We start from the raw sequence: 27170 nt of genomic DNA, 5'->3' as shown, positions 1-27170 counted from the left end.
CCACTGGTGACACCCATCTAGGGGTTTTATTTTCCAATAGATCTTTGTATCTTATCCAAACATTAATCAATGCTTTCCTAACAATGTGATTTTTAAAAGCGCTGTTTACTTTATCATACCAAAGATATGCATGCCAACCAAAAGCATTGTTAAAACCTTCCAGATCCAAGATATCAGTGTTCTCGAGGAGCATCCATTCTTTCAGCCAGCAGAAAGCTGCTGCCTCGTAGTACAATTTTAAGTCCGGCAGGGCAAAACCCCCTCTTTCTTTGGCATCTGTTAATATTTTGAATTTAATTCTGGGCTTTTTGCCCTGCCAGACAAATTTCGAAATATCTTTCTGCCACCTCTTGAAACATTCCATCTTGTCGAGAATCTGCAAGGTCTGAAACAGAAAAAGCATTCTAGGCAATACATTCATTTTAATCACAGCGATTCGGCCTAGCATTGACAGTTTCAAATTTGACCATATTTCTAGATCTTTTTTAATTTCTGACCAACATTTTTCATAATTATCCTTGTACAAATTCAGATTTTTAGATGTTAAATAAACCCCTAGGTATTTCACCTTCTTTACCACAGTCAAACCTGTTTCCTCTTGAAATTTCTCCTTTTCCATATCTGTTAAGTTTTTCCCTAAAACTTTAGTTTTTTGCTTGTTCAACTTAAATCCAGCTACCTGGCCAAACTGTTGTATTATTTCTAAAACCTTTTTTGTACTAGTGTTTGGCTCTTGCAAAGTCAATACCAGGTCATCTGCGAACGCTCTTAACTTGTAATGTTTAGCTCCGACCTGCACACCTTTAACCTGCTGGTCATTTCTTATCATGTTCAGCAACACCTCCAGAACTGAAATAAAAAGTAATGGGGAAATCGGGCACCCCTGTCGTGTTCCTTTTTCTATCTTAAGTTCCTCCGTCATAACATTATTTACAATCAGTTTAGCTTTTTGTTCAGAATATATTGCAGCCATACCATTCTCAAAACCCTGGCCTACCCCCATCCCATGAAGATTCTTTCTCATAAAACTCCAAGAAATGTTGTCAAAGGCCTTCTCCGCGTCCACAAAAATCAGTACTGCTTTAGTGTTTATATTCACCTCTAGCTTTTCCAGAATGTCTATTACATTCCTTACATTGTCTGCCAGGTGTCTTTTGGGGAGAAAACCTGCTTGGTCCTTATGAATCTTCTCCATCAATACTCTTTTAAATCTTTTTGCCAAAATGTCTGCAAAAATTTTGTAATCCACATTGAGGAGTGATATTGGGCGGTAGTTCTTAAGTTGAGTCTTTTCAGTCTCTGACTTTGGTATGAGTGAAATATATGCCTCTTGCCACGATTCAGGGGCCCTTTTTCCCTCAAGGATCTCGTTGCACACTTCTCTTAGTGGTTGAGTTAGCCATTCCTTCAACGATTTGTAGTATCTGGAAGTCAATCCATCTGGTCCCGGAGATTTGCCCAATTGCATGTTCTGAATAGCAGCCTCTATCTCTTGTTCTGAGATTCTCTGGTTCAAGTCCATCTTACTTTGATGAGAGATGTTTTGTAATCCATATTTTCCCAGGAATTTGTCTATATCTTCTTCATTTTGGGGGCCTTGAGTGTAAAGCTTTTTGAAATAACTTACGAAGCAGTTTCTAATTTCATTAGGTTTAGATATATTCTTTCCATCCACCTCCAGGCTTGTAACTGTATTTAGTTTCTGCCTTTTCTTCAATTGCCATGCCAAGAGTTTACCACATTTATTTGCTGATTCAAAAGTCTTTTGCTTCATTTGCTTTATCTTCCATTCAATCTCTTGGTTCATCAATTCCATATATTGTGTTTGATATAACTTGATCTCTCTTAAGATGTCCTGAGATTTTGGTTTTGTTCTTAATTTTCTCTCTCCTTCCTTTATCATTTCCAATAGCTTCTCTTTTTTCTCGTTTTGTTTTTTCCTCTTTATTGAATTTTGTTGAATCAAGAATCCTCTCATGACCGCTTTACTTGCATCCCAGATCACTCTTTTCTCCACGTCGGTCCTCATATTTATTTCGAAATAATCTTTTAAAGTCTTTTGGGCCTTCATAAGAATCTCCTTGTCCCGAAAGAGGGTGTCATTCATTCTCCATCTGAATTGACCAGTTGTTGTAAGTTTCATCTCCATCTTCACGGCGTTATGGTCGGAGCAAGTTTTTGGGCAGATTTCCACTTTCTTAATCTTTGGAGCCATTCCACTAGTAACCCAAATTTGATCAATTCTGGTCCAGGTCGTCATTGCTTGGGAGAAGAAGGTTCCCTCTCTCTCCAGAGGGTTCCTTGTTCTCCATATGTCTATCAAGTCCATATTTTCTGTCATTTCAAAAAAAGTCTTAGGGAGTCTCCCTTCTTTACTAACTGTTAGTCTTTGTGCCTTATCCATGTTGGTGGAGACCACACCATTCATGTCTCCCATGATTATCATATTGTAATCCAAATAGTCAGAAAGAGTTTCATGAAGTCTCTTAAAGAAGTCAGATTTGCCTTCATTTGGCGCATAAATTCCAACCACTAAAAATTTTTCTCCTTGAATTTGTATTTCCACTGCCAGATATCTCCCTTGTTCATCCTTAAATATCATTTTTGGAGCCCATTTTTCCTTAACATATATTACAACTCCTCTCTTCTTGACTTTGTCTGATGAGATAAATTCTTGTCCTAGCCTTTTATTTATAAGTAGTCTCCTGTGGGCTCTGGTTATGTGAGTTTCTTGTAGACATATCAAATCCAATTGTTCTCTATTCAGTATGTGAAATACTTGTCTTCTCCTCAAAGGCACATTGAGTCCATTACAATTCCAACTAAGGAATTGCAGAGCCATCTTGTTATTTTTCTAAGGCTCCTCCAACAGCTCCAAGTTGTTGCTCTTCTTCTGATGGTGGTGGTTTTTGTCCAGTCGAGAGATTCAGGATCTCCAGTGCTCTCCTCTGTTCTCCAAGTACGTCCACAATCCCCTTCTGTAGCTCCTCCTGATATCTTGCCAAAAATTTTTCTTTATCTTGAATTGTCTTTATTTTTACCTTCTTTAACTTGTAGTCAAATGACAGTCCTTGTGGGAACTCCCACCTGAAACGGATGGAATTTTTCTTTAGCAGAAGAGCTAAGTCCTTGTAGAAGTTTCTTAGATCCAAAATATGTTTTGGGATGTCTTTGAAGAACTGTGCAGTTGAATTTCCAATTTGCAAGGCCTTTTCAAAGTGTAGTCTTAATATTTTGTCTCTTTCCTCCTTGGATCTGAATGTAATCAAACAGTCTCTCGGGGTCTTTCTGTCTTGCTTTTTTCCCAATCTAAAAGCAGTCGTAATTTTGAATTCGTCTTCCTCAAGGTCCCAGCAGTCCACAAACTCCCGTGTCAGATATTCCACAAGGTTGTCTCTTTCGTTCTCCGGGATCAGTCTTAATTTTAAGTTTCTCTCTTTCCTCTGTAAGTCCCACAAGGCCAAAGTTGAGTCATGCTCATAGACCTTCTTGGCAATCGGCTCTAATTTCTCCTGTGTCTCTCCCGCCGTAGCCTTGGCATCTTCCGCAATTTGACGCGTAGTGGCATTTTCCTCCACCAGTTTATTTATAGATTCTGTATTCTGGTTTAATCTTACTGAAATTTCTGCTAATTTTAGTGTGTTCTCTGAGGTCTGTTTTGTTAAAGACTCCAAAGTTTGGTTGATCTTAAGCAGCGCATCTGTCACAGCTTCCATAGAGACGGCTGTCCCTTTATCTTGTCCTGTTGTTCCTGCTGCTCCAGTTGTTGGGCCTGAAATTGATCCTCTTTTCTTTGCCTGTTGTTGCTGCAGCTGTTGTTGTTGCTGATGGTGCTTGGTCTTAGCTCTTGTGACTATCTCTTCTTGTGGGCCACTCATGTCAAGGTCACTTCCCACGGGAATTTTCTCCCTTGGAAAGTTCCACTGTCAAGCTGTGGCAAACTTTACTTTATCCTCTAGAGGGAGCAAATCAAAATGGCCATAGAACAATGTTCCAAGTACCAAAAAACAGGGGAGATTGTCCAGAATACAAAACAAGAGCTTAACACAGTCCAAATCAATATTGCTAGAAAGCTTGTAGCTTTAAGCTGCCACAGTTATCCAGTTTGTATTATTTCTTCTTATACTACAGAGTAGCCAGACACTGTGGGAACTTTGTATCAAAATATCACTTTACAGGGAAAAGTCAGTTCAGTGTGCTAAAAAAAAAAGGCAGACCGTTTCATGCTTTCAGATGGGTGAGAAGGCAGAGATTTTTAACTTCCAATAGATCATGCAATTATTAGTCCAATTCACCTCCCCTCTGCCCTGCTAGCTGGAGGGGAGATCAAAGGTCCAAATGTCCGGTTTAGCTGATTAAAGAGCTGGTTTAAACGGATGCAAGTTTAGAGCTCCGTTGCTTTCACTTTCATGCAGTCGGGGGGAGGCAGACTTCCTTTGTTTAGATCTCCCCCGTTTTTAGTTCAAATTTTAAAGTTTAGAGGGTCCCAGTTATTTTTCAAGTCTTACTCACGGGAATTCAGTCCGAATTTTCTTTTCAGGAAGGAATCGGCGCTCTCCGCTAATGGCGACGCGGCTTCACTTCGCAGGCTGGGTAGCGACTCTCAGCACCGCGCTCGCTCCCGGTGTCGCTTTCACGGTACCGGGGGGCGCAAAGGTGCCCACCGAGTCTCCTTGTTCTCAGGCTTCAGCGCCTGGGATTTTAGGGGTCCCCCGCTTGCCGTAGCAGGTAAGACCCGAACTTGCGAAGCAGTCCTTCCCCGGAGCTCGGGGCTAGGACCGCCATTAAGCGCTGGCACCGACCGGAAGTCCAAAGGACCCCTGACAGTTAAGTCCAGTCGCAGACAACTCTGGGGTTGCGGCGCTCATCTCGCTTTACAGGCCGAGGAAGCCAGCGTTTGTCTGCAGTTTTTCCAGGTCATGTGGCCAGCATGACTAAGCCGCTTCCAGCACAATGGAACACCGAAATCAGAGCAGTGCACGGAAACACCATTTACTTTCCCGCTGGAGTGGTACCTATTTATCTACTTTTTGTCTACCATCCCCTTAAAGATGAGCACCACAATAGGCGGCAACTTGATTACCAAAGCCCGAGTAGACTAAAAGGTCTTAGCCTGGCCCTTAAAGATTGACAATGGCACCAAGAACATCTCCCTTGAGAGAGCACTTCACAGACAAGGAGCAACCACTGAAGAGACCCATTCTTGTGTGGTCAACCTCCACACCTCCCACGGGTGGGGCACATTATATGATTCAGGTGGGTTTGTTGAACACTGTTGTTGTTTTCCTGTTTTTCTGTTTTTGTTGCTTAGCAAGTATGAGAGCACATCTACATGCTGCTGCATCAGCAAAGGAGCACGCAGAACACGTGTGGCACCAACAAATATTAGGAAAGCAAATGTTGAGGCAGGAGAAGAATAAAGGTGACGGCAGGTTTCCTGCTAATGGCTGAAAGTAGTCATCTTATGTGATTGCCAAAGGAATGCTGTGCTTTCATTTGTATAACAGACCCCCAATGGAGCTCCCCCTCTTCCTCTCCTGCCACTTGCCAGTCCCCTGTGCAAATAGCCTCAAAATTTTTTCCAACAGGGTTAGGAAACCCTCCTGAGCAGATTGTGGGACATTCATGTGCTAAGGGGAAGGAGAAGTCCAATCAAATGAGTGGAAATCTGCTTGTGGAATGTTGGATACACTCCTGTGTCTTTTAGTGTGTGGCTTTAACTAAAAAGATTTTTAAAAATTGGCAAACCTACTTAATTTTGCCTAGTTTTGCAATGGACCTTTTCAACCAAAAGTTACTTTGCAATAAATACCCCCCCCCCCCGCCGCCCAAAAAAAGTGCATAAAAGGCATATACAAGTGAATATAGTATTTTTAAAACATGTATTACGGTTTTTTAGCTGTGGTAAAATGCACTGCCAAGTAAATGTGCTTAGAGTTGTGCTGTACTTTTTTAAAAATAATAATAATGCATGATTCCCCCCCAACATATGGCTTATGCATATGATATCTAATAAATTAGATAAAGTTGATGAAAAACAAGCAATGAACATGCCGTATAATTGCTATAGTATACCGTATTTTTCGCACCATAGGACGCAGTTTTTCCGTCTTAAAAACTAAGGGGGAAAGTCTGTGCGTCCTATGGAGCGAATGCGGGGGGGAGGCAAGCAGGAAAAGCCCCCAAGAGCCACACACAAGCTTCACGTGGCTCTTGCAGGCTTTTCCCCAGGAGGGAGAAGGGACTGACGCGGCCAGTCAGTCCCTACTCCCTCCTCTAGAAAAGCCTTGCGCAATCTCTCCAGTCGTGGGAGGCTGCGCAAGGCTAAAGAGGAAGCCCGGGCAGCGAGTGCGATCCATCCCGCTCACTGCCCAGGCTTCCTCTTTTGCCTAGCACGCCTCTCCAGCCGCGGGAGGCTGCACAAGGCTAAAGAAGCCAACTTTTTAAAAATCTCTCTATCTCTACCTCTTTTTCTTTTTTCGTCCTTTCTCCACCCCCTTATTTTCCTCTGGATCAGTGTTTTTATCTAGATTAACGTTTTAGTTTGGAGGGGGGGAATATTATAAAAAAGGAAACTTTGCAGCTTTTATTTTAGTATACAATAAAAACAGATTAAACAAAACACAAGAGAAGGAACTAGCATAGAAGAAGAAGAGAAAAGGGAAAGAGGGAGGATACAAAGCCATTTACCAGAGGTAGATCTTAACCCTTGCCTCACCTGGGAGCTTCTCTGGGCAGGAATTCCCTCGGCTTAAGTGGGGTGAGGGAAGAGTGGCAGGTAGGGGGGTACCTACCTAGACAGTGAAGTCACATGTCTCTCCAATGAAAATTGGGAGTGGCCATTGTGTGAAGTGGCTGTGGATCTCATGCCGCAGATGTGTAGGACTGTATAGAGTTGGGAGGGCCACCCGAGGGTCATCTAGCCCAGCCCCCTCACAATGTAGGAATCACAGCTAAAGAACGCCAGGCAGATGGTCCCCCAACCGCTGCTTAAAAGCCTCCAGTGGTGGAGACCCCCAACAACTTCCAAGGTCACAGAATTGCAGGGTTGGAAGGGAACCCCAGGAGTCATCTAGCTCACCCCGTCACGGGGATTCGAACCGCCGACCTTCTGATCGGCAAGTCCTAGGCTCTGTGGTTTAACCCACAGTTCCACCCACGTCCCCTCTCAGATTAAGTGACATCAAATCTAAAACTCACTGGCTGGAACTCTTAAAGAGGCCAAGTGTCTAATTCATTAGCCAATTAGTAAAGGCCAGGGAAAAGTGAAGTATTTGTACATCAAATATGTGTATTCTGCACCATAGGCAACCAACAGACATCTCAAACAACTAATCAGGAGTGTACCTTTCAGCTCCCCCCGCTGAAGTGGAGTGATTACATTTTCTGCCAAATTAGGCCTCTGATGTGTCTTCAGATGACACTAAGTATGCTTATGAACTTGTATGCCGAAGTAGTTACCAGCGCATAGGGAACCCAAATCTGTTGCTCAGTCCATTGCTTCTGCTCTGGATATTAAAGAAAATACTACCTTTAATGCTAAAGCAGATTGCAGCAGCTGAGCATGAAGTTATATCAGTAAATTCTCATGAAAACGTAATGCACATTGTTCTGGATGCACAGCTATTAGGAGACAAGGAACAAAATGAGCATTGATTGGATGCCACCACGAAAGTCCTCTGTTTATCATCCATACATTTCCCACTGCTTAGGGAATTATTCTGAAAATGTCAATCTGTGTAGTCAAGGTTACCACCTAAAGGTTAAAGCATAATGCTATGCATGTGCAGGAAATAAAAGGAGGCCAATTGTTTCCAAGGGCCTCTAAACACAACAGAGCACATAAGTCGGTTAGGCCTATTCTGTCTCTGGGAGATTGTCAGCACTCCGTGGTTATGTGATTATATGCTAATGGTCAAGCAACTGACCCTTAAAAGCAGATCAAAGAAGAAATGAGCAAGCCCATTCACTATCATTTCAGGACAACGACTTACATTAAAAACAAAACAAATCAAACCATGTTGCATTTTTTTGTGGAAGGTTGTCCTTGAATCTGAGAGCTGTGCGCAAATGTAGCATGTTCAGTATGTTGCTCTGCTTGTAACTGTATAGTTTTCAAAAGAAAAAAACCCACACGCAGACAAGCAATTCTATCAGTATTGTTAATTTTGTGGTCTTCTTCACTTAGTGAGCCCAACAATGTTGCCTGAGGCTTACTAGATGCATTTAAGACATATGCCTGGTTCAGCAAACGCCGTTGCCATGTGTTCTGGCAGTCGCCGCAGTGTCCCATTGCACCAGAAGCAGTTTGATCATACTGGCCACATGACTCAGAAAGCTTTCTATGGACAAATGGCTGGCTCCCTCAGCCTGAAGTGAAATGAGTGTTGCACCTCATAGTCGCCTTTGACTGGACGTAACCATCCAGGGGTCCTTTATCTTTACCTAAAAATTACAGTTGCTGTGGCCAGGCATGCCAACTCTAGTGAGCTGATGTGTCTCCAACCCCCTCAGTCTTTGTTGGAAAGGGGCTAGGCCCCCTCAATGTTGAGGGGGCCCAGCACACATATGCAACATCACGCGCGGTGAGCGTTGCATGTGCAGCTGGTTCCTCCAGAGTGCTCAGCCTTTTCCAGACAACGCAATGTCACACACGCTGGGTCCCCTCAATCTGGCACCTCTGACTGAAGCTCTAGGCAATGTCTATCAAGGTGGGTTGTGTTGTTTTTTACTGTCAGTAGCTCCATACAAACCTTGCCAGGTCACAAACTTCCTGACAGCCTGCATACACTCGTAATGCAATTTTATGGAGGCTACAGAGTGACTGATGAACTGAACCTCTATGCGCCATTGTCACCCAAGACATGGTGATATTAAAAGCCCAACACCTATGTTGCCATACGTCCAAGGGGATATTGAGTCACCGGTGAAGAATTTCAGATGTGAGGCTTAGCAGTTATATGACAGACCTGTATTTTATTTTTGAGAATATGCTGAGAGAGATATTACTGAGCTCTTGTCTGTTGAATCAACAAACAAACAAACAAAATACAGCTTTGGGAAGTATGCTTATCGTCATCCTTGTGAGCCTTTAATTGTGCCGACTTTATGATAATACTAACAAATGCCACTTTGTACAAGATGACATTTCATACAGAGAAGTGATTTCTTTGTTGGTGTTTGCATAAATCTGGCATGTAAAATCTTGTGTAACAAATGCACAAAAGTCTATTTTGCAATTTGCAGGATAACCTCACTCTCCTGGTATTTTAAGCACAGGTGCAAATATAATCCAACCATAATTCAGTACCTTCTTACGTATTTTGTAAGTCCTGGTGAATTTCAGTGGAACATTTTCAGTGGAAGAGTTTTGAGCACATCTGTGGGAGTTTGCTGATCTTTGTCTGGGTTGTGCCTTTTTGTAGTTTCCACTCAGCCTTGTGTAAAAAGAGGTGAGGGACAACCAAAGAACTTGACTAATAGTTCTTACCCACCAAATACAAATATCTAGATAATCTTGACATATTAGAGATATCCTCTTTTATTTTAATGCTGCACACCATGGGTGCTGGAAATAAAAGTTTGCAAGAGAATACATCAAAAAGTTTCTTGAAGTGATAAGGATCACATTGTTCATACCACCACATTTCAGATTAAAGGACAAATCTAGCCCTAAGATGCTCCATAGGCAGTATTTGACATTTAACTTAAATCAATGTTTAAAAAATTATCACCCTACGTGAACCGAACTCTGTTGAATGCAAATATTTCTAGACTTTTTGTCCCCATTTCTGGCAAAGTTAGTCACTTTTTCATCTTGTTGCTGCAAGGCAAAGTTGTGACCTGTGAAGTATTATGCTGTGTAAAAACAGGGCAAATATATTTACCTCCAAGCTGACCTCGCACTTCAAATTTCACCCCTCCATACAGCGACCATTTAATTTGATTTAATATCACTAAGCTAAAATAATTCCTTGCAATAAATTTGTAAATGACCCCAAAATACAAATTCTAAGCCTTTAGAGTTGGCCATTAACCTGTAATAAATCTTTCAAAGATGAAATCAATAGCATATTAGGTTCAACAACCTTATCAGCCGAGTTTTATTCAACACGTATATGAGAAAGGAAGTTAAAAACTTGCTCCCACTAATATAGTGAGGCACATGGCAATGGAGTGCTGGAGCTGGAATAAAAGGTACACTAGTTTTAAAGGGAAATCTACCCTCCCCCTTAAGAGGGAGGGAACAGACACCTAGAGTGGGGAGAAGAGGCTGCGCAAGTAGCTAGTCCCAACCCTTTGGGGTGTCGTGGAGTCCTTGTGCCTGTAAATATGACCACTTTTAAGCTTCTAATGAGTTGGATTGGTTGGTATGAATTAATTTAAATTAGGACAGTCTGGCACAAATTCGGACTCATGATACTTACAAGGATCTGAATGATCTGGCACCTACAGAGGGTGCAGGAAGGGAGGAAATGTACACAAGTTCCCTGGACCCATTTCTTCTCCTCTTGGTCAAAACCATCTTATTCACCCTCTCATTTTCTCCCAGAAAATGGTGGTGGTGATAAGGAGGTGATAGATGCAGCTGCCCAATTGCTTATCGGCTCTGTGCATCACAAACAACCAGGCTGTTGCACTGAAGAACTGGGAAAAGGAGCAGCTGGTGGTAATGGCAGTGAGGACAGGTCACAGAATCCCTGAACGAAAGAGAGAGTGTTGTCCGAGGGCCTTCCACACCTGCAGCTGGTATTGAAATCAGTCCTCTCCTTCAGTCAGGAAGTGGGGATTGGCCACCCCTTTGTTTTCCACAGAGAGCAAAAACTAGGAATTTTATCATGTTTGGCTTGGTGGATCACAACTTGTGTACACCTAAACAAGATCAACATACTGGTTGCTGCTTAAGGTTAAGTGCATGATGCAATGAATTAACTTATTACAACCCAGTTATTGACAAATCCCCTTCTGCCAGCCCTTCAGAGGATGGAGCTTTCCTTGCTCTGATGATGCCCCTTTCCCGTCCGAACTCTCTATGGATCTCATGGAGTGCTGATCACACAGTATGCCAGTCCATAAGCACCCTCACTGTGTTTTATAGGCGAATACACATGGCTAGCAAGGTCCAAGCACACAACAAGCTCATTTGTATGGTAATTCTCTTGTCTTGAGGACATTTTTGAGACTTGGCTGATAAAATGAACACAGCAAGACAGCTCCCTTCAGGCACGACTTCTATTAACTATTGTTTAACTGTTTCCTGGGGGATTAGTCTGTTGCAGCAAAAAGAACAAAGTGCCTTGTGGCGCCTTGAAAGACTCAAGACCTGAGCCCCATAATACATTTAAAGCACTATTATACCACTATAATAGACATGGTTTCCCCCCAAAGAATCCTGTGAACTGTGGTTCGTTAAGGGTGCTGAGAGTTGTTAGAAGACATCCCCATTCCCCTCACTAAGCTACAATCTCCAGAGTTCCCTGAGAAGAGGGATTGTTAAATGACCCTGCTTTCATTTGGGCACCAGGTTAAAACCTGGTTATTAGTGTTTAATGATAGCCTCACTTTGTAGTGACTGCAGCTTGTGCTTTAAAAATATTTATTGCCTACCCCCATCCCCCACTACTGAACTGTAGTTGGATCTGCACCCAGCCCTGAAAATCTTTGGCTAGGGGGTGGGATATGTAGCATAAACAAATACATATACATGCCACCCAGTAATATTGCATTCTTTCTGATTATTGATTTAAAGGGCTGTCTTTCTTTCATTTTCTAACTTTTCTTTGTTGTCCTTGCTGCACTGAGGTGATTTTCTGTCCTCTCTCATTTGCCGGCTCACTTTGATGCTAAATGTTTGCTGTTTCTTGCAGAAGTTTCTGTGGAATGAAAGAATTCCAATTAAATGTCTCTTGGAGCATTTTCCTCTCCATCCCAATCACCCACCCTGATGCTTGCGTTATTTCTTCCAGCTCTAACTTTAATGAACATAGTGGACCTAATGGCGTTGTAATCAGTTGATGCTACTACTTAACTCAGTTTGAAGCCCTGAAACGGTGAAAGGGGGGAAAACATGTTTGTTTTCTTTGCAGGGTTTGCAATAAGGTGGTTGTCTACTTGGAAACTTGCAGGAGGTGTGGTTGTAATATAATGCAATAAAATAAAGCCAACTTTGTTCTTATAAGACCCGTCTATAAATTTTCAGTAATTGCACAATTAATATAGTAACTTTCCCCCCTTAAGTTTCTTATACCCATGAAGAGCAGAAAGTATTTTATGATTATTATTGATCTGTAGGAATTAAGATGGTTCATTAGGATGTTTTCATAATTTTCCAGTGCACATTACTAAGTTATGTACAAGTTTCTGGCAAATTTATTTGCAGCAATCTTTTGACATTTTTTGGAAAAATAAATGTACAAAGGGAACAGATGACCTAAGAGGGAGAGCTTGGTGGCAGAGCTGATTTGATGCTCCTGCCACTATGCAGCACACTGAGCTCCCTACACTTCCCCCTCACCTTCTTGGTAAGCAGCAGCAACTTGCTGTGTTAGGAAGCCAGGAGAGCAATGGAGCCCACCTGCATTACCCCACCAGCCCCTACTGGTGGCACTTCTGCTGATAAGGTCCTGCTGTGCATGTTGTGTGTGATTTAACTATAGGCTCTTTCACACATTACATGGAACAGAGGCACAATCTGCTTCTACACATGTGCAAGTGTTTGTGCAAAAGACGGTTTACAGACTGCACACCTGTTGAATGTAATGTGAACTATATGTAGGCTTGTTCACATTTTGAACATGGGTGCAAGCTCTCTCTACACATGCATAAGTGTTTCTGTGAAAGAATGTATACTTGTTCATTCATACAGCTCGGTTATTTGATGCCTAGGTACACAGACTGCACTTATTTACCATTATATGTGAATTATTGTACATGTGTACAGCTCAACTATTTGTGTAAACAGGTGCATAGATTATACACTTGTTGAATGTAGCATGTGGACATTTCTTAATACCATAGAGTGATTTGATCACAAAAATAATGTATGGGCAGGTCCTGCTCTCCGAAAATTCCCTTATCCAAAAATAAGGAATTGTACCAAAACTACACTACAAACATGGCTGATTCCGATATCTGAACAGCTGGAGTTTCCTCACTTTCGTACTTGTTTCTGCTTTGCTGGTCAGTGGCCACTATTTTTGGACAGAAACCATGGAGAGAGGGAGGTGTGAGAAAGACTGGACAAACCAGAGAGCAGGGGAGATCAGACAAATCAGTTTTTTCCTTTGTCTCTGTTTTGCTGGTTTGCTGCAGCCATTTTAGGAAGAAATCATGACAGGGGGTGGGATCATGAATTGGAAATGTTCCCATAGGAAGTAATGCAAATTGTCAGCTCTTTAGGCGAATGCTCGCCTAATAAACAATTTCCTGGGAACACACTGTGTTTGGTAAACAGGATCTGCAAATGAATATCCTTTTTGGATAGCCTTTTCTTCATGGGAAGGCAGGCTGCTCCATTCTGCAGTGCTTAAAGTCCCTGTATTTTTCTTTCATTTACTCTCACAACATCAGTGAGAGCCTAGCTGCTATCGATGCACATTTCGCAAAGCCTGGAATGTTACCCCACATAAGTGATTTTAGTTTTCTGATGTGCTAGATTGAATAGAAGGCAATTCTTGTTAGTCTAGGTACTTCAGAGTTCAGGATTAATAGCAACTCTGTAAATTCAGAGTTTCTCAAATGACCAGAGGCCAAATGTGTTAGATCAGGATCTTTAACTATATTGTCAGAGTGTTTTTCCCTTCCCATCAACACCACTTCAGGTCCCCCCTGCTTTTCTTAAAGCTGGCTGCTCTCCCTCAAATACAAATTTACTTCAGGCATTGTGACAACTTAGTGACAGTATTGATTGTGGCTTCCAAAACTCCCCTAGGAGGTTTCTTCCAGACATTGAAGAATAAGGACCTTACAAGTGAGGGAATTGAAAGACCAAAGGCAGCTCTGAACCAAAATAGTTGCAGCGCGGCTGCTGTGTCTTACTCTGTCTGTGCTTTGAAAGCATGTAAGCGGCAGTGCTTTCATCAAATGTGGCGTGATTTATACCAGGATGGGGAGCTTAATACTGACATCCCAGTCATATTCTCAGCTCTTGCTATCAGCCAGCCAGCCAAGGGTGCTGGAAGTGAGGCTCTGGCACCTTAAATGGCCAAAGAGTGTGGCCTCTTTGCATGCATGGTTATGGGTACTGGTCATATCACTGGCATATTCAGGTAGGTCTGCAGTGACCCCTCCTCTCATTTCTGAAACCTGGAGAACCACAACCAACCAGTGTTGACAATACTGAGCTAGACGGACCAATGGTATGACTCAGTATAAGAACAGCTTCCTATGTTCATATGTACTAGTGTCATTGGAAGCACAGAGAGGAGGGCAAGGTGTGCTGCCAAACTGGATAGATTTAAAGTAACAACAGCTCATTTGCAAGGGCTAGTAGTAACAAGCCTTGACTTGGACAATCTCATCCATGCTGATGACAGTTCTGCCCAGTGCAGCTGAGCTAGTAGGAGGGCTGGTGTAGGTCTCTCTCTCTTTCCTCTTTAATATATAGTATATGTTTTCATGTCTTCAAACTAAGGTATTAAAACATGGATGATGGCAGTACTACCTGTGTGCACACCAAAAGGCATCTCTTAGTGATGCACTTCACAAGGGATACAGATGTTGGAGAGCCTGTTTGCAACACACATCAACAGTAATGCAGTGCCACTGGCCAATACCGCCGTCAGGACAAAACGCTGGAGGGGATTTCAGAAGCTGTAATGGCTTCTGCAATTCACCGTCAGCGTCCAGTGAGAGAAAAGTGTTTCCACTGTTGGTTGGGTTAGGTGCTTTCTCAACTTTGCAGAGGGTTTTACATGACCTACACTCTAATCTTTCCTTGTTGCTTTACTAAAACTTTGAGTAAAAGCCTAGTTTGTCAGGGTTTGTTTTTTGTTGTTTTTTGGCAGGGTGGTATTGGGATTGTTCTGAGGTCTTGTCATTCACTCCATGCCTAAGGGTCATACCAATATACCTACCATAGACAGCAGATTGAGACAATTTAAAGTCCAAAGCTTTAGGAGCAGTGCTTTTGTTCCGGGGGGTATTCAAAGGTATGCAGTTACCAGCACCTCTTTTTTGTTGTTGTTGTTGTTGTTGTTGTTGTTAAGAAGTGTGGCATTTACTGTAACAACTTCATAGTGAGTACTGGCACCTACTTTTCTAGAGAAAAAGCACTGGTTGAGGCAGCTAAGGGAGGAATCCACTTGGTGGTAGTAGTGATAACAAAGTGAAGGAGTCGATTGCTTTGTTTTCCTCTCTTCTCCCTCAGAGGTACAGATTACAGCCCATGCCATCACAGGTGGTCAAAGCATTTATTTATTTGAATAGTATGGCTTTTCTGTTGCTCCTTACATGTGACTAGGGCTATGCCAGCGAATTCCTCCAACGAAGCTTGTAAACGCGATAGAAAAAAAATGCTTTCCTGATTATGTTTGTTTGTTTTGTGCCAGGGCTGACTTTCAGCTCCCATTCCCAATGTGTAAACATTGTGTACCTGGCTGACTATACTGTTGCCAACCTGTTTAGGTAGAATCTTGCCTGCTCACAAGCGAGCCGCATGTATGGCCTGGAGCTTGATTGCCAGAGAAGAATGAAGCAAAAAGGCAGCCGAGCTATGAAAGTATAACAACAGTTTGTGTCAGATTTGTGACTGCTGCCCCACCCCAATAAAGACAGTTTTATTTCTTAAGTAAGGTATGATCAGTGCTCTTTTCTAGACCAAAAAGTGCTTCTCCCTCAGAAGAACCACCCCAGAGCCCAAAGAGGATATCTTTGGGCTTGGGTGGGGGTCTCCTCACGAGTCAGAGGCAGCCTGTGTCAGGCTCTGTTCGCATGGCTGCCACATGGGCAGGCTACTACTTTCTCCCAGGAAGAAGAGGCAGTCTATGTACGCCCCCTGCCTGTGCAGAGGCAGCTGAGGCACGGCCTCTTCATACTGCTCCACTGAGGGGCATACGGTTGTCTGCTGGTGGCAGGGGGAGTAAGGAACAACGGCAGTTTAACTCATGATACACCAACAGGTGACGCCGCCATTATGCTGTGGCCCTCGTACTGGGGATGTATCGCCCAGGCCAATTGCTGAGAGTGCTCAGCTGAGGCAAAGAGGGGCTTCCGTGCCTCAGCTGAGCAGCTTTACAAGCTCCCACTCACCCAGCCATCTCTCCTGCTCACGAGAGCAGGAGCAGCTGGGAGCTTGCTCAGCTGAGGCACAGCTTTCCCACACATCAGCTGTTAGCTGGGAGGCTGAAGAGCCTCAGCAAAGCGCTGCTGCTGCCTGAATAACCTTCCTCCCTCCAATTTAAATGAATTGTTGTGTTTCAGGATTATAATTGGTATGGGCAACAATTCACTTACCTCCATGTTAAATGCAAATCCCACTGGGGTTGATAAGAATTTAGCAACCTAACTCTGCATATTTTCTGTTTTGGTCTTTCCTTCATTTGCAAATTATTTGTCATTTCCAAATAATCATATTAATATATGATATATTGACTGTATCTTGATATATGTATAAATATGTACACACACACCCACACCCCCCACACCCCACAATTAGGAACATAAAGTTTAGAAGTGACTCCCATCCAGGATGTCAAAAACTTGTATTAAGGCGAGATGTTTCAGAGGCCAGTTATTCCATGTAAAAATTAAGCTGTGAAGAGTAATGCTACCCAAGTTTTGGGGAAAGTAATTTTCAACTCCCCCCCCCATTTCATTATAAATCATTTCCCAATATTCTTCTACCTTTTTACATGCCCACCACATATGAAAAAAGTTCCCTTAATTTCTTTACATTTCCAACACAAGTCTGATTCTACTTGATACATCTTTGCCAACCTACACAGAGTTAAATACCATCTATGAATCATTTTCAAATAGCTCTCTTTCAGTGAATAACACACAGTAAATTTTAGGTCATTTTCCCAGAGTTTCTCCCATTGGTTTAGATCTTTAACTAGCTCATCGTTTGCTTCCCATTCTAATAAAAAGTTATACATTTTAGACTAAAGTTTATCCTTATTCTGTAATAATTCCTTTTCCAATTGTGAGCTTTGGTCCAAGAATGCATTTTTTTTTTAAAAAAAAATATCTAACTTAAACCTGCCATATAAGTGGTGGTATTGTAACTAATCTGTGACTTGACTCCTTCAGTCTTCCAATCAAGTGCAATTCATATTGTGTAGTGGCATCTAAAAGGTCAGTTGTGAGCTCACAATTTTTTTGCTAAAAAAATTTTCAGGCTTTAATTTAAAATAGCAGGATAGTGCAAACCCAGCACTGAGCATGATGATGATTAATGATACTACAAAAATTATCCTCAACAAGAGTAAATTAGTAGATTTGAACTCACCACCCCCAATTCTCAATACTCAGACCTCCACCTTGTACACGAGATGCTCCATTAGCTGGGCTAATGTGAAAGGAAGAAATTGTGTCTCTGCAAGACTATATAGTAAGGGAACTTGATTTTTCCCCCATGATAGATCTAATCAGATATATTCATGATTTCCTTAATTATGGCAGTTTATTCCAATTCATTTAGTGTTTTTTGTAAGAGCTGCACTTGTTGAATTGCAGAGAGAGAAAGTTGTAGCATGTAAGAGATCATGTACACAATTCCTAAAACAATTTCTGATTAATATTAGCACAGCAAATAATTATAAACTATGAGATATATATGCAAGTGTGACAAGTTGAAAGTCCAATTATATGTGTGTGTGTGTGTGTGTGTGTGTGTGTGTGTGTGTGTATGTGTATATATATATATATATATATATATATATATATATATGGGAAGAGAGTGCCATTATGACCTCATCAAAGCATGGGAAGTAGGATGAAAATTGTTTGCCTTAGGTTTGGAGCGTATATGCAGTGGGATAGCCAAAGACCAGAGAGATAGAGTAACTGTTCTTTTGAAGTCCCATCCCCTGCAAGCTTGACACTATAGAAGGATTTTCAACCCTCTGATGTACAGAAGTGAATGACTTCAAAAGAAAGTATTTGGAGTTTATGCAGGTGAAGCAGATGCTCAAAGGGAGAGTATTGTGGAGCTCGACTTCTTTGTCTGTATACTAACAACATTTTATCCCCTCTTCTTTACAACAACAGATCAAGAAAGCCTCCTACTGGAATTTGATTTATATATGTAGAATATCTTCCTATTGCTGGCCTGCGGGGGAGAAAGTAGCTAGTTTGGCACACAAGAGAGCATACAGATATGTTTTCTATACACTAAGCCCACAATTTATGCCCAGTTAACTTGTGCACATTCAGCTTTACATGTGTGGCAAATCAATAAATAAATATAAAGGGGTGGAAAGCGGGCAGAGTTCCAGGAAAAATGATTTGGTAATCCCATCCACCATTGAACCCAATGGGTTTTGACTATGCACAATTTTTGCTTTAGGTGCAATCCCTGGCATGTAACACCCACCTAAGTTATAGGCTTACTGTGCATCATACATAAGGTGTTTTTTCCCCTCTGTTGTGTGGGATGCTATATGAAGCGCATCGTGTCCATACATACAGAAATATGTATAAAATAACATTGGGTTTATTTACATGTTGTCTGATATGATTTAGCAATGTGTTAATGAGGTAACTTGAAGAATTTTCCCAGGGAATGAAGAAATGTGCTTACCTGCATCTCAGTAAAATACATGGAGATCTTTGGAATCATGCTGATTCTGTACATCTAGTTTACTTGCATCTGTCGTGGAATCATGGGGCAGGATTCAATTCATGAGTGCTGTCATCAGTGGTAGTGCTATAAGGATGGTATTTTGCTTCAGCCAGGCTCTACGACATGGTCCAAATTCAGGGTGTGCTTTTGGATGGTATGATTTAAGTTAGAGGATGAGAAAAGTATCTGCATGTTCGGGGTTCTCCTGTCATTATGCAAAGTGAATGCGGCATGTGAGCAAAGGATACACATCATGCAAACTAAAATTGTCTTTTTCTGTGTGCTTAAGTCATTGCTTAGCACGCTGCCCAGGAAATGTGGGAGTTAATACTGGAGTTAAAGCACTTGCAGGGATGCTGAAAAGACCAGTGAGGCTGAACTCCATGGTGACAACAGGGCCCAATTCATATATTCCCAGATTAGTGTACCTATGGCTTCACAGTGTCTGGATCCCACACTGCTCTAGAAATTATCTCTGAAGTTAGGTGTCTTAAATTGCTACAGGGGGGACATTAGAATATGAGTAGTTTGCATCACTGCAGCCTTCTCATATTCTCGTGTTGCTTCCATGGTATTTTTGCACTTAAGAAACTCTGCTATGCTGCTGTAGTTTAATTATATACATCTAGGCTAGAGCTGCAGGCTTAAATGCATACAATGTCTGCCCCCACCATATATAAATAAATAAATAGATATTTTTTAAAGTACATAGTGTTTTGATTGTACTGTTGTCTTTATGTGTGTCCCCCACCCCAGGCAACCAGTGCGAAGTGGATATAGATGAATGCGTTTCAACACCTTGTCTCAACAATGGAAGCTGCGTCGATGGCATCAGCTACTATAAGTGCTACTGCCGAAGTGGTTTTATTGGAATAAACTGTGAAACAAATGCTGATGAATGTTTGTCAGCGCCTTGTCTTCATGGAAGGTGGCTATTTTCATCTTTTACTATTATTACCCATAAGAAAAGAAGGGGAAGGGGAAGAAGAACTAGCAACATTTAAAATTTAATGTCAGGGAAGGTTGCTGAAGATACTTCTAATTATGCTGTTCCATAAAGTAAAAGTACAGCCACAGTTAAAGGATGACAGATGTTGCCAGTTTAAGCTAATGCAATATAGTGGGTACATTATCTCATTTCTTCTTTCATTCGAGTGCAATAACATAAAGTAATTTTCAATAACTGTGCATTAATTAGACTTTAATATACTTGCAAGGAGTTCTTCAGCCTTTGCATGCGAGCAGGTTGAAAGAGGATTCTTCTTTGGAGCGCAAGCATATGTGTGGAGGTTTAAAATACTTAGGAACAAAGAACATAAGAAGCTTCGTTTTTCCAAGTTGGACTATTTGTCTAGCCAACTCAGTATTTTCTGCAAGGACTGGCAATGGCACTCCAGGGTTTCAGCCCTACCTGCGGATACCACTGATTGAACCTGGAATATTCTGCATGCAAAGCAGATGCTGTACCAAAGGGTGTTTGGTCATGACACAATACAGTTATAGGGACAGTTTCTATTACGTCGAGTGGAGTACATACAGGATTAGCCTGAGATTTGTGTATGAATACAACGGATTAATGTGAATGGTGCTGTGTTGTGCAAGTGTGGCAAGTGACCTGGATGTTCTCTTTCAGATGCATTGACCTCATTGATGGGTATCGGTGCAACTGCGAAGCGGGGTGGACCAGTTCAAGATGTGAAATTGACGTTAATGTAAGTCTTCTCATTAAAACAGAGGCCATTTGCACACACGAACCCATAAAATACCAAAGCTTTTTACAAAAGAAGTACTCCCTGGGTTCTCAACACTGAGGAGGTGGCAAGGGTACAAAAGTTTCAGTAGTCTGGTCATCAGGGGCAACCATATAATTAGGTCCAGTGCCTCAGGGGGAGAAAGGCTGCAGTGTTTTACCTCCATTCACTACAAAGTGCAGGAAAAGCATTAAGACTCAAAGGACTGATCTGCAGAGATGGTGCCTAAAGGGAACAAAGTGCATGTTCCAGGTCCTTTCACAGTAGCTGCCTTCAGCATAAGGGTCACATCCACACAGTGCATTTTAAGTTCATGACCAAAGAATCCTAGGCATTACAGTTCACCCCTCACTGAGCACCCTTAAGCCTGAGCTCCCATGATTCTTTTTTGGGGGGAGCCATGTGCTTTCAATGTAAGGTGTGGTTGTGACCAGAATGTGTCACTGAATTCCAGTTGCTGTTGGCTAGAAGTGGATGAGGACTGTTGATTTCAAGTCCTTCTTTTGAGATTCTTTGAGCCGCATGGTTAGCCACAATAGGAAACAGGATCCTGGCTTAATGGATTGTTTCAGTTTCCTGTTTAAATCATTAATTGACTCAATATGTAGCACATTTGTGCTGGAAAACCTTTTGTTATAATTGTTCGTAGGGATATCATAGTGCTTGCTATATGAAACCATTCAGTAATTTGATAGGTCACTGGGGATTTACATTCATACTCTATTTACTACCTGCAGTCAGAGCTCTGTATTCTTTTGAACTTTTCCTATTGCTTTGGATGTTCAGTAAGCATGTCAGTGAGTCGACCATGTCACCAGAGCATAATATGAACTAATTAGCTGTTTTAATTCATCATATTCCTGATGCCATGCGTGTTGTAGCATACCACAAGTTCAACATTTAGATCTTGAAAACAAACAGTTGTTCCTAGACTCTTTTTGAGATGCCATTAGCAAAGTGAAACATATCAGTAGTGGCTGGTTGTAACTGGGGCTGGTGGCACACAGGGCAAGGCAGCTTACTAGTAAACAGAACCAGGATAAACCATAGGCAATAATGAACACTGCATTGCTGCTATCCTACTGTGTGTCTTCTTGCACTTGTGGTCTGAATACAGTAGCTTGACCAGGTTTGACCGGATGCAAGCAATGCAACCAGGTAAAATCAAGTTTCTTTTCTCCATGACAGCTCCTAATAATGAATTTAAGAAGTGCTCCCTTTTCTTTGTTATTGTTGTGGCTTTTAGTTTACTGTGCCCCACCCCCAGATTTACATTTTAATTGTTTATATGCTTCTTCTTTTTTGTAAACTTCCCTGGGAATATCACTGAAGAGTGGTATAAAAATGCATGATAAATATTCATACTGGCCCAAGTGGTTTCACCGCATTCCGTCTCAGAAGGTAGCTAGTTATATGAGGGAGGATGGAAGGACTCAGGAATCCTTAAGTGGTGTGACTCATCCCGGAAATGACAGTCATCTGCACAAGTTCTTCCACCTTGGCTTTTTTGTTACTCTTTAGAAATGTGTCCCTGTGTAATTATCTCCGGTTAATGTTTGTGACTTTTCTTTAGGGAGCCTGACTTATTTGATTTTCCATTCTCATTTGTTCCAAAAGAGGCATTAAATTTTCTGCAGACCTTGTAACTTAATTCATTAAGGAACAGATGCTGATTCCTTCTGTAGTACTAGCAGAACTGCTTTATGTTTGTGTTGTTTCCCAGATTAATGGTGCTACATTTGGGGAGCAGGGAGGAGACATTTAGATTTTCAAAAGAAAAGAGAATTTTCAAATGCAGTCTACGTTGCCTATGAGCACAAGTTTTTTCTAAAATTGCCAGTGTAGGAAACCTGATCCAGGTCGCAATCCACACTTTGTGGAATAGTAGAGATTCCAGCCCTTTGCTCCAGCTGTAGTAGTCTAGAATGGGCTAGAAGAATCAGGAGTAGCTGAACTGGGAGAACCTAAGCTGGAGGAGGATCTCCCCTTTCCACCCCAACTTCAGTCACTTTGGAAAGGGCAGCACGGATAGTGGATTTCTCCTCCAATCTTCCTGCAGACCTGGAAGCCTCAGCAGAGGTTGTGGAGGGCTTTGATCAGTCATGGGAGGAAGCTAGGTGGCAGTTACTGAACAGGAATCTAAGCAGAAAAATGCAGTCTTGTTGCTTATAACTTGGCGCAACCTTCACAGATGGAAGGAGACCCATTCATCCCAACAGGAATATATGCTTCCAAATATGATATTCCCACAAGGCAAAAGCTTGGCAGGAGGGGTGGGGAATTTGTTGGGACGTCTTTATTGCTTCTGTCAAGTTCTGAACTTCTTGCCATGCTCCTGAACTCCAGGATTGGGGCTCCTGAACTCCAGGATTTGGACTCCTGAGTACTACATCCACTCCTGAGCCTTACTTGACCAAGTAAAGATCTCTCTGTTACTTCCAAGTAAGGGCCTTTGTCTGTGAGTGTTGGGTGGAAGCAGCTGCCCACACTTCCTGATGTGAAAAAGCCCCATGGGAAGAGTTATCTCATGATATCTTTCCACAGGGCTTTAATCAAAGTGCATGAAGTCTAGCTACCAAGTGCCTGAAATTGGTGCACTTGCAGGTTTTGTTCTTAAAGGAAGTTCTTCCTTTTAACTCCTGTTCCCCTTTCCTCCCAAAAAGTATTTCTGCACTGGTTTCTTTAAAAGCAAAAATGGCTACACTTAAAACAACCACAATTAACAGCTGCTAGAAGCTTCTGTTGAAAGCCCAGCAAAGTGTGTCGTAGGGTCTTCCGGAATTGCTGACACCTGAGAAAGCTGCAGGGTACAGACCAGTAGAAAGGTTATTTGTAGAAGGAAGGAAAGGACACTCACAAACACCCCTTGTCCACCAAAAGCTCATCAAAATGAGAATTTTGCTTGCATTTTCCTTGCTCTTTGATAATTTTCAAATACATTTTCTCTTTTTGTGAATTAACGGGGAATAGGTTTTTTTAAAAAAAAAACACAACAAAACCATGGAAGAAATGTTGGGCACAACCCTAATAAAATTTTCAATAATTTGACGTTTGATAAGAAAACAGCACCTCATGCCTGTTTTTATTCTCAGCTTCTTTTTCAAGTTTGATACTTCCTGATGATTTTTATGCTTTCTCCAATGAACTATTATTTTAGGTTGATTTGTTCTCCATAAATTTTGTAAAGAGCATATAAGAGAACAAAGCTGCAGGAATAGTTTGAAATGCTAACAAGCTACGGGGAATGCATGGAAAGAAATAAAAAGCACTCCTCTATTTTTGGCTAGCAAGCACAGAACACCTCTTAATTTCAAACAGCAGACTGTTCTTTTCTTTTCTTTTTAATGACTTTGAGTTTCCCATTAAGTATTTTCATTAATTTAGTGAAAGACTAATGTTCAAACTATAGGTTCAAATTCTTTGGCAGTATACAAAGTTTCTCATCCTTCCTATGGGATATATAATTCAATTACTTTATGTAATGCTTTCTAATAAATCATCCTATACATCCCAGCTGGTTTGCTGATAGGAAAAGTATGTTGTTTTCACACCAGTCCCCTTGGGATCAGGTATTTGCATTTAAGTAAAAGTAATGAGTATATCGGAAAAGGAAATCTACTTATCCTTGCTCTTGGTAAACTGAAAAGTGTTCACTAGTTTGGAGAAGTTAGCAATAACCCTCCACCCCGCCCCTTCAAAAACGAAGAACTGTACTTTCAGGTGACTTGTGTTGATTATCTCAAAAGCCTGGATGACAGCAATTAACAAACTTTATTGAAGATGAATGCATTCGTCAATCGGGGAGTGGAGGAATTCTGATTCATTTTGGCAATTACACTAATTGTGCTTTCTTGTCGTTTTGACGCAGTAAAAGTTAATTTGCCACAAGGTTATGTTATGTAAATGTGCCAAGGTTTTCCATTGGATTAGGAGAAAGTATTTGTCACTATATTTATGTTATTATTTGAATAAGGATCAGTACGTTTGCTCTTATACATTTTTTCAAACTCTATCTTTTCAAAGCAATTGTAAAGAATTGCCCTCATCCAGTTTTCCATGTGAGGGAAGAAAAGGCAGCCAACTGCATGCTCACACAGCCCAGTTGCTTCTAGCATTATTCATTAAATGCATATGCTACCTTCTGTCCCAGGAGCTGAAGGCAGCATACAACATTCTTCTCCCTCCTCCATGTGAGGTAGGTTAGAGAAGGGGGAGCTCAGTGTCACCCAGTGAGCTTCACAGCTGAGTGAGGATTTTAACTGGAATCTTCAAAGTCCTCATCTGGCACTCTAACCACTATACAACACTACCTCTCAGTGGGAGAGCACTTGAGTCTTAGCCACACTTGCAAAGTGGATGTTGCTTTGGTGCTCCCACCATGCATCTTCTGAGTGAGACTGTAGGTGCTGGCTGCCTTCTTCTCCTTCCCAAGAGGCTATTAAGAGGACAAGAGGAAGTCCCTCTGAGTGTTGCAGCAGACACTGACCCATTTATAGTTTCCTGGGCTCTTTTGCTACATACTTTCTTGGACTAGGTCCAATGGGCTAGATTCAGCTAATGGATCCTGCTAAAGGAAGCTCCCGCAAGGACTTTTGCTACAGCAAAGGGGCTTTCCCACTTTTCCTCCACCCATACTTCCAGAATTGTTTGATGGAATGTTTGTTACGGCACAATGTTGAATTCTTCCCAACTTTTTATCTGTATACAGTCATACCCTGGAAGTCAAATGGAATCCGTTCCAGAAGTCCATTCGACTTCCAAAACGTTCGGAAACCAAGGTGCAACTTCCGATTGGCTGCAGGAAGCTCCTGCAGACAATCAGAAGCTGCGTCGGACATTTGGGTTCCAAAGAACATTTGCAAACCGGAACACTCACTTCCGGGCTTGCAGCATTTGGGAGCCAGAATGTACGACTTGCAAAACATTCAACTTCCAAGGTATGACCGTGTGTGTGTGTGTGTGTGTGTGTGTGTGTACCAAGATATGACAATCAAGAAATAGCTAAACATGTCATATACTCTTGCACTATTAACCATTGCTTCTGCTGCCTTGCCTTTTTCTTCAAACACTCCTAGTTCTCAGATACTGCATATTTAAATATTGTAGTAGATAATAATTTTGTTGAGCAGCATGACTAATATTCTTAGGAAAATGCAACAAAAATTCTTTTTGGTTTTTTGTTGTTGTTGTTTTGCCACCATTGATCAGTGGGTATTGGCTACTAATGCAGAAACAATTTTTTTATTTGCCATTAAATATCAACAACCTCAGATATGCAGATGACACAACCTTGATGGCAGAAAGTGAGGAGGAATTAAAGAACCTTTTATTGAGGGTGAAAGAGGAGAGCGCAAAATATGGTCTGAAGCTCAACATCAAAAAAGCGAAGATCATGGCCACTGGTCCCATCACCTCCTGACAAATAGAAGGGGAAGAAATGGAGGCAGTAAGAGATTTTACTTTATTGGGCTCCATGATCACTGCAGATGGTGACAGCAGTCACGAAATTAAAAGACGCCTGCTTCTTGGGAGAAAAGCAATGACAAACCTAGACAGCATCTTAAAAAGTAGAGACATCACCTTGCCAACAAAGGTTCGTATAGTAAAAGCTATGGTTTTCCCAGTAGTGATGTATGGAAGTGAGGGCTGGACCATAAAGAAGGCTGAATGCCGAAGAATTGATGCTTTTGAATTATGGTGCTGGAGGAGACTCTTGACAGTCCCATGGACTGCAAGAAGATCAAACCTATCCATTCTTAAGGAAATCAGCCCTGAGCGCTCACTGGAAGGACAGATCGTGAAGCTGAGGCTCCAATACTTTGGCCACCTCATGAGAAGAGAAGATTCCCTGGAAAAGACCCTGGTGTTGGGAAAGATGGAGGGCACAAGGAGAAGGGGACGACAGAGGACGAGATGGTTGGATGGTGTTCTTGAAGCTACCAGCATGAGTTTGATCAAACTGCGGGAGGCAGTGGAGGACAGAAGTGCCTGGCGTGCTCTGGTCCATGGGGTCACGAAGAGTTGGACACGACTAAATGTCTAAACAACAACAACAATTCTAGTGTGATATATGAAATATTAAAATGTGTAGCATTTGTCACACAGTTGTTTTCAACTTCGTTAAAATTTCTCTCATCCGATCTCAGCATTATACCCCACAGTATTCTCTGTGCTATGTAACAATAACCCCGCCACAAGCTGTAAAATAGTAGCATATAATTAACAGCATATAATTAACACTGCATTTATGAAATGAGTAAGAGATCACATATAAAGACATAAATGATGCATGCGGAACTTTAGTCTCCCTACCCCCCAAAAGCTATTTGGAACAGACTGAAAGTCCCCACTGGGCATGCATAAGCCATTCTGCATGCCATACAGAGCTCTTTGGATTGTGTCTGCTGAATGAATAAATGAGTAAATATCAGCTCAAGGGAAGAAAAATCTATACGGCTCCTCAGATGGGACGTTAATTTTGAAATCTTACCATATCTAGGTGATTAGAGTTGCTGATACCCTTTTAATCTCTGTTGTTTTGTTAACTCTTGCCCTGATCTAGCAAAGGAGATCTGTATGTGGTGTGGTTTCAGTCTTCCACAGCGAAATCTGCTGCCTAGACTGGAAAATGGCAA

General features: G+C 41.7%; 1 protein-coding gene across 7 annotated transcripts in view; it reads left to right on the top strand.

The window, feature by feature from the left end:
• The window catches only part of EYS (eyes shut homolog), a 471327-nt gene that overhangs the window by 113813 nt on the left and 330344 nt on the right, over positions 1–27170 (top strand). For all 7 annotated transcript variants that reach the window (XM_083495822.1, XM_083495824.1, XM_083495825.1 and 4 more), the window contains 2 exons: positions 19541–19712; positions 20418–20496. In XM_083495822.1, coding sequence (XP_083351948.1) covers positions 19541–19712; positions 20418–20496 — 251 coding nt within the window. The remainder of the gene's footprint in view (positions 1–19540; positions 19713–20417; positions 20497–27170) is intronic.

Source organism: Podarcis liolepis (genome assembly GCF_965112155.1).
Source record: "Podarcis liolepis genome assembly, chromosome: 3".
Classification (NCBI taxonomy): Eukaryota; Metazoa; Chordata; class Lepidosauria; order Squamata; family Lacertidae; genus Podarcis; species Podarcis liolepis.
Note: the sequence above shows the minus strand (reverse complement) of the source record. Positions and strands in the feature narration are given on the sequence as shown.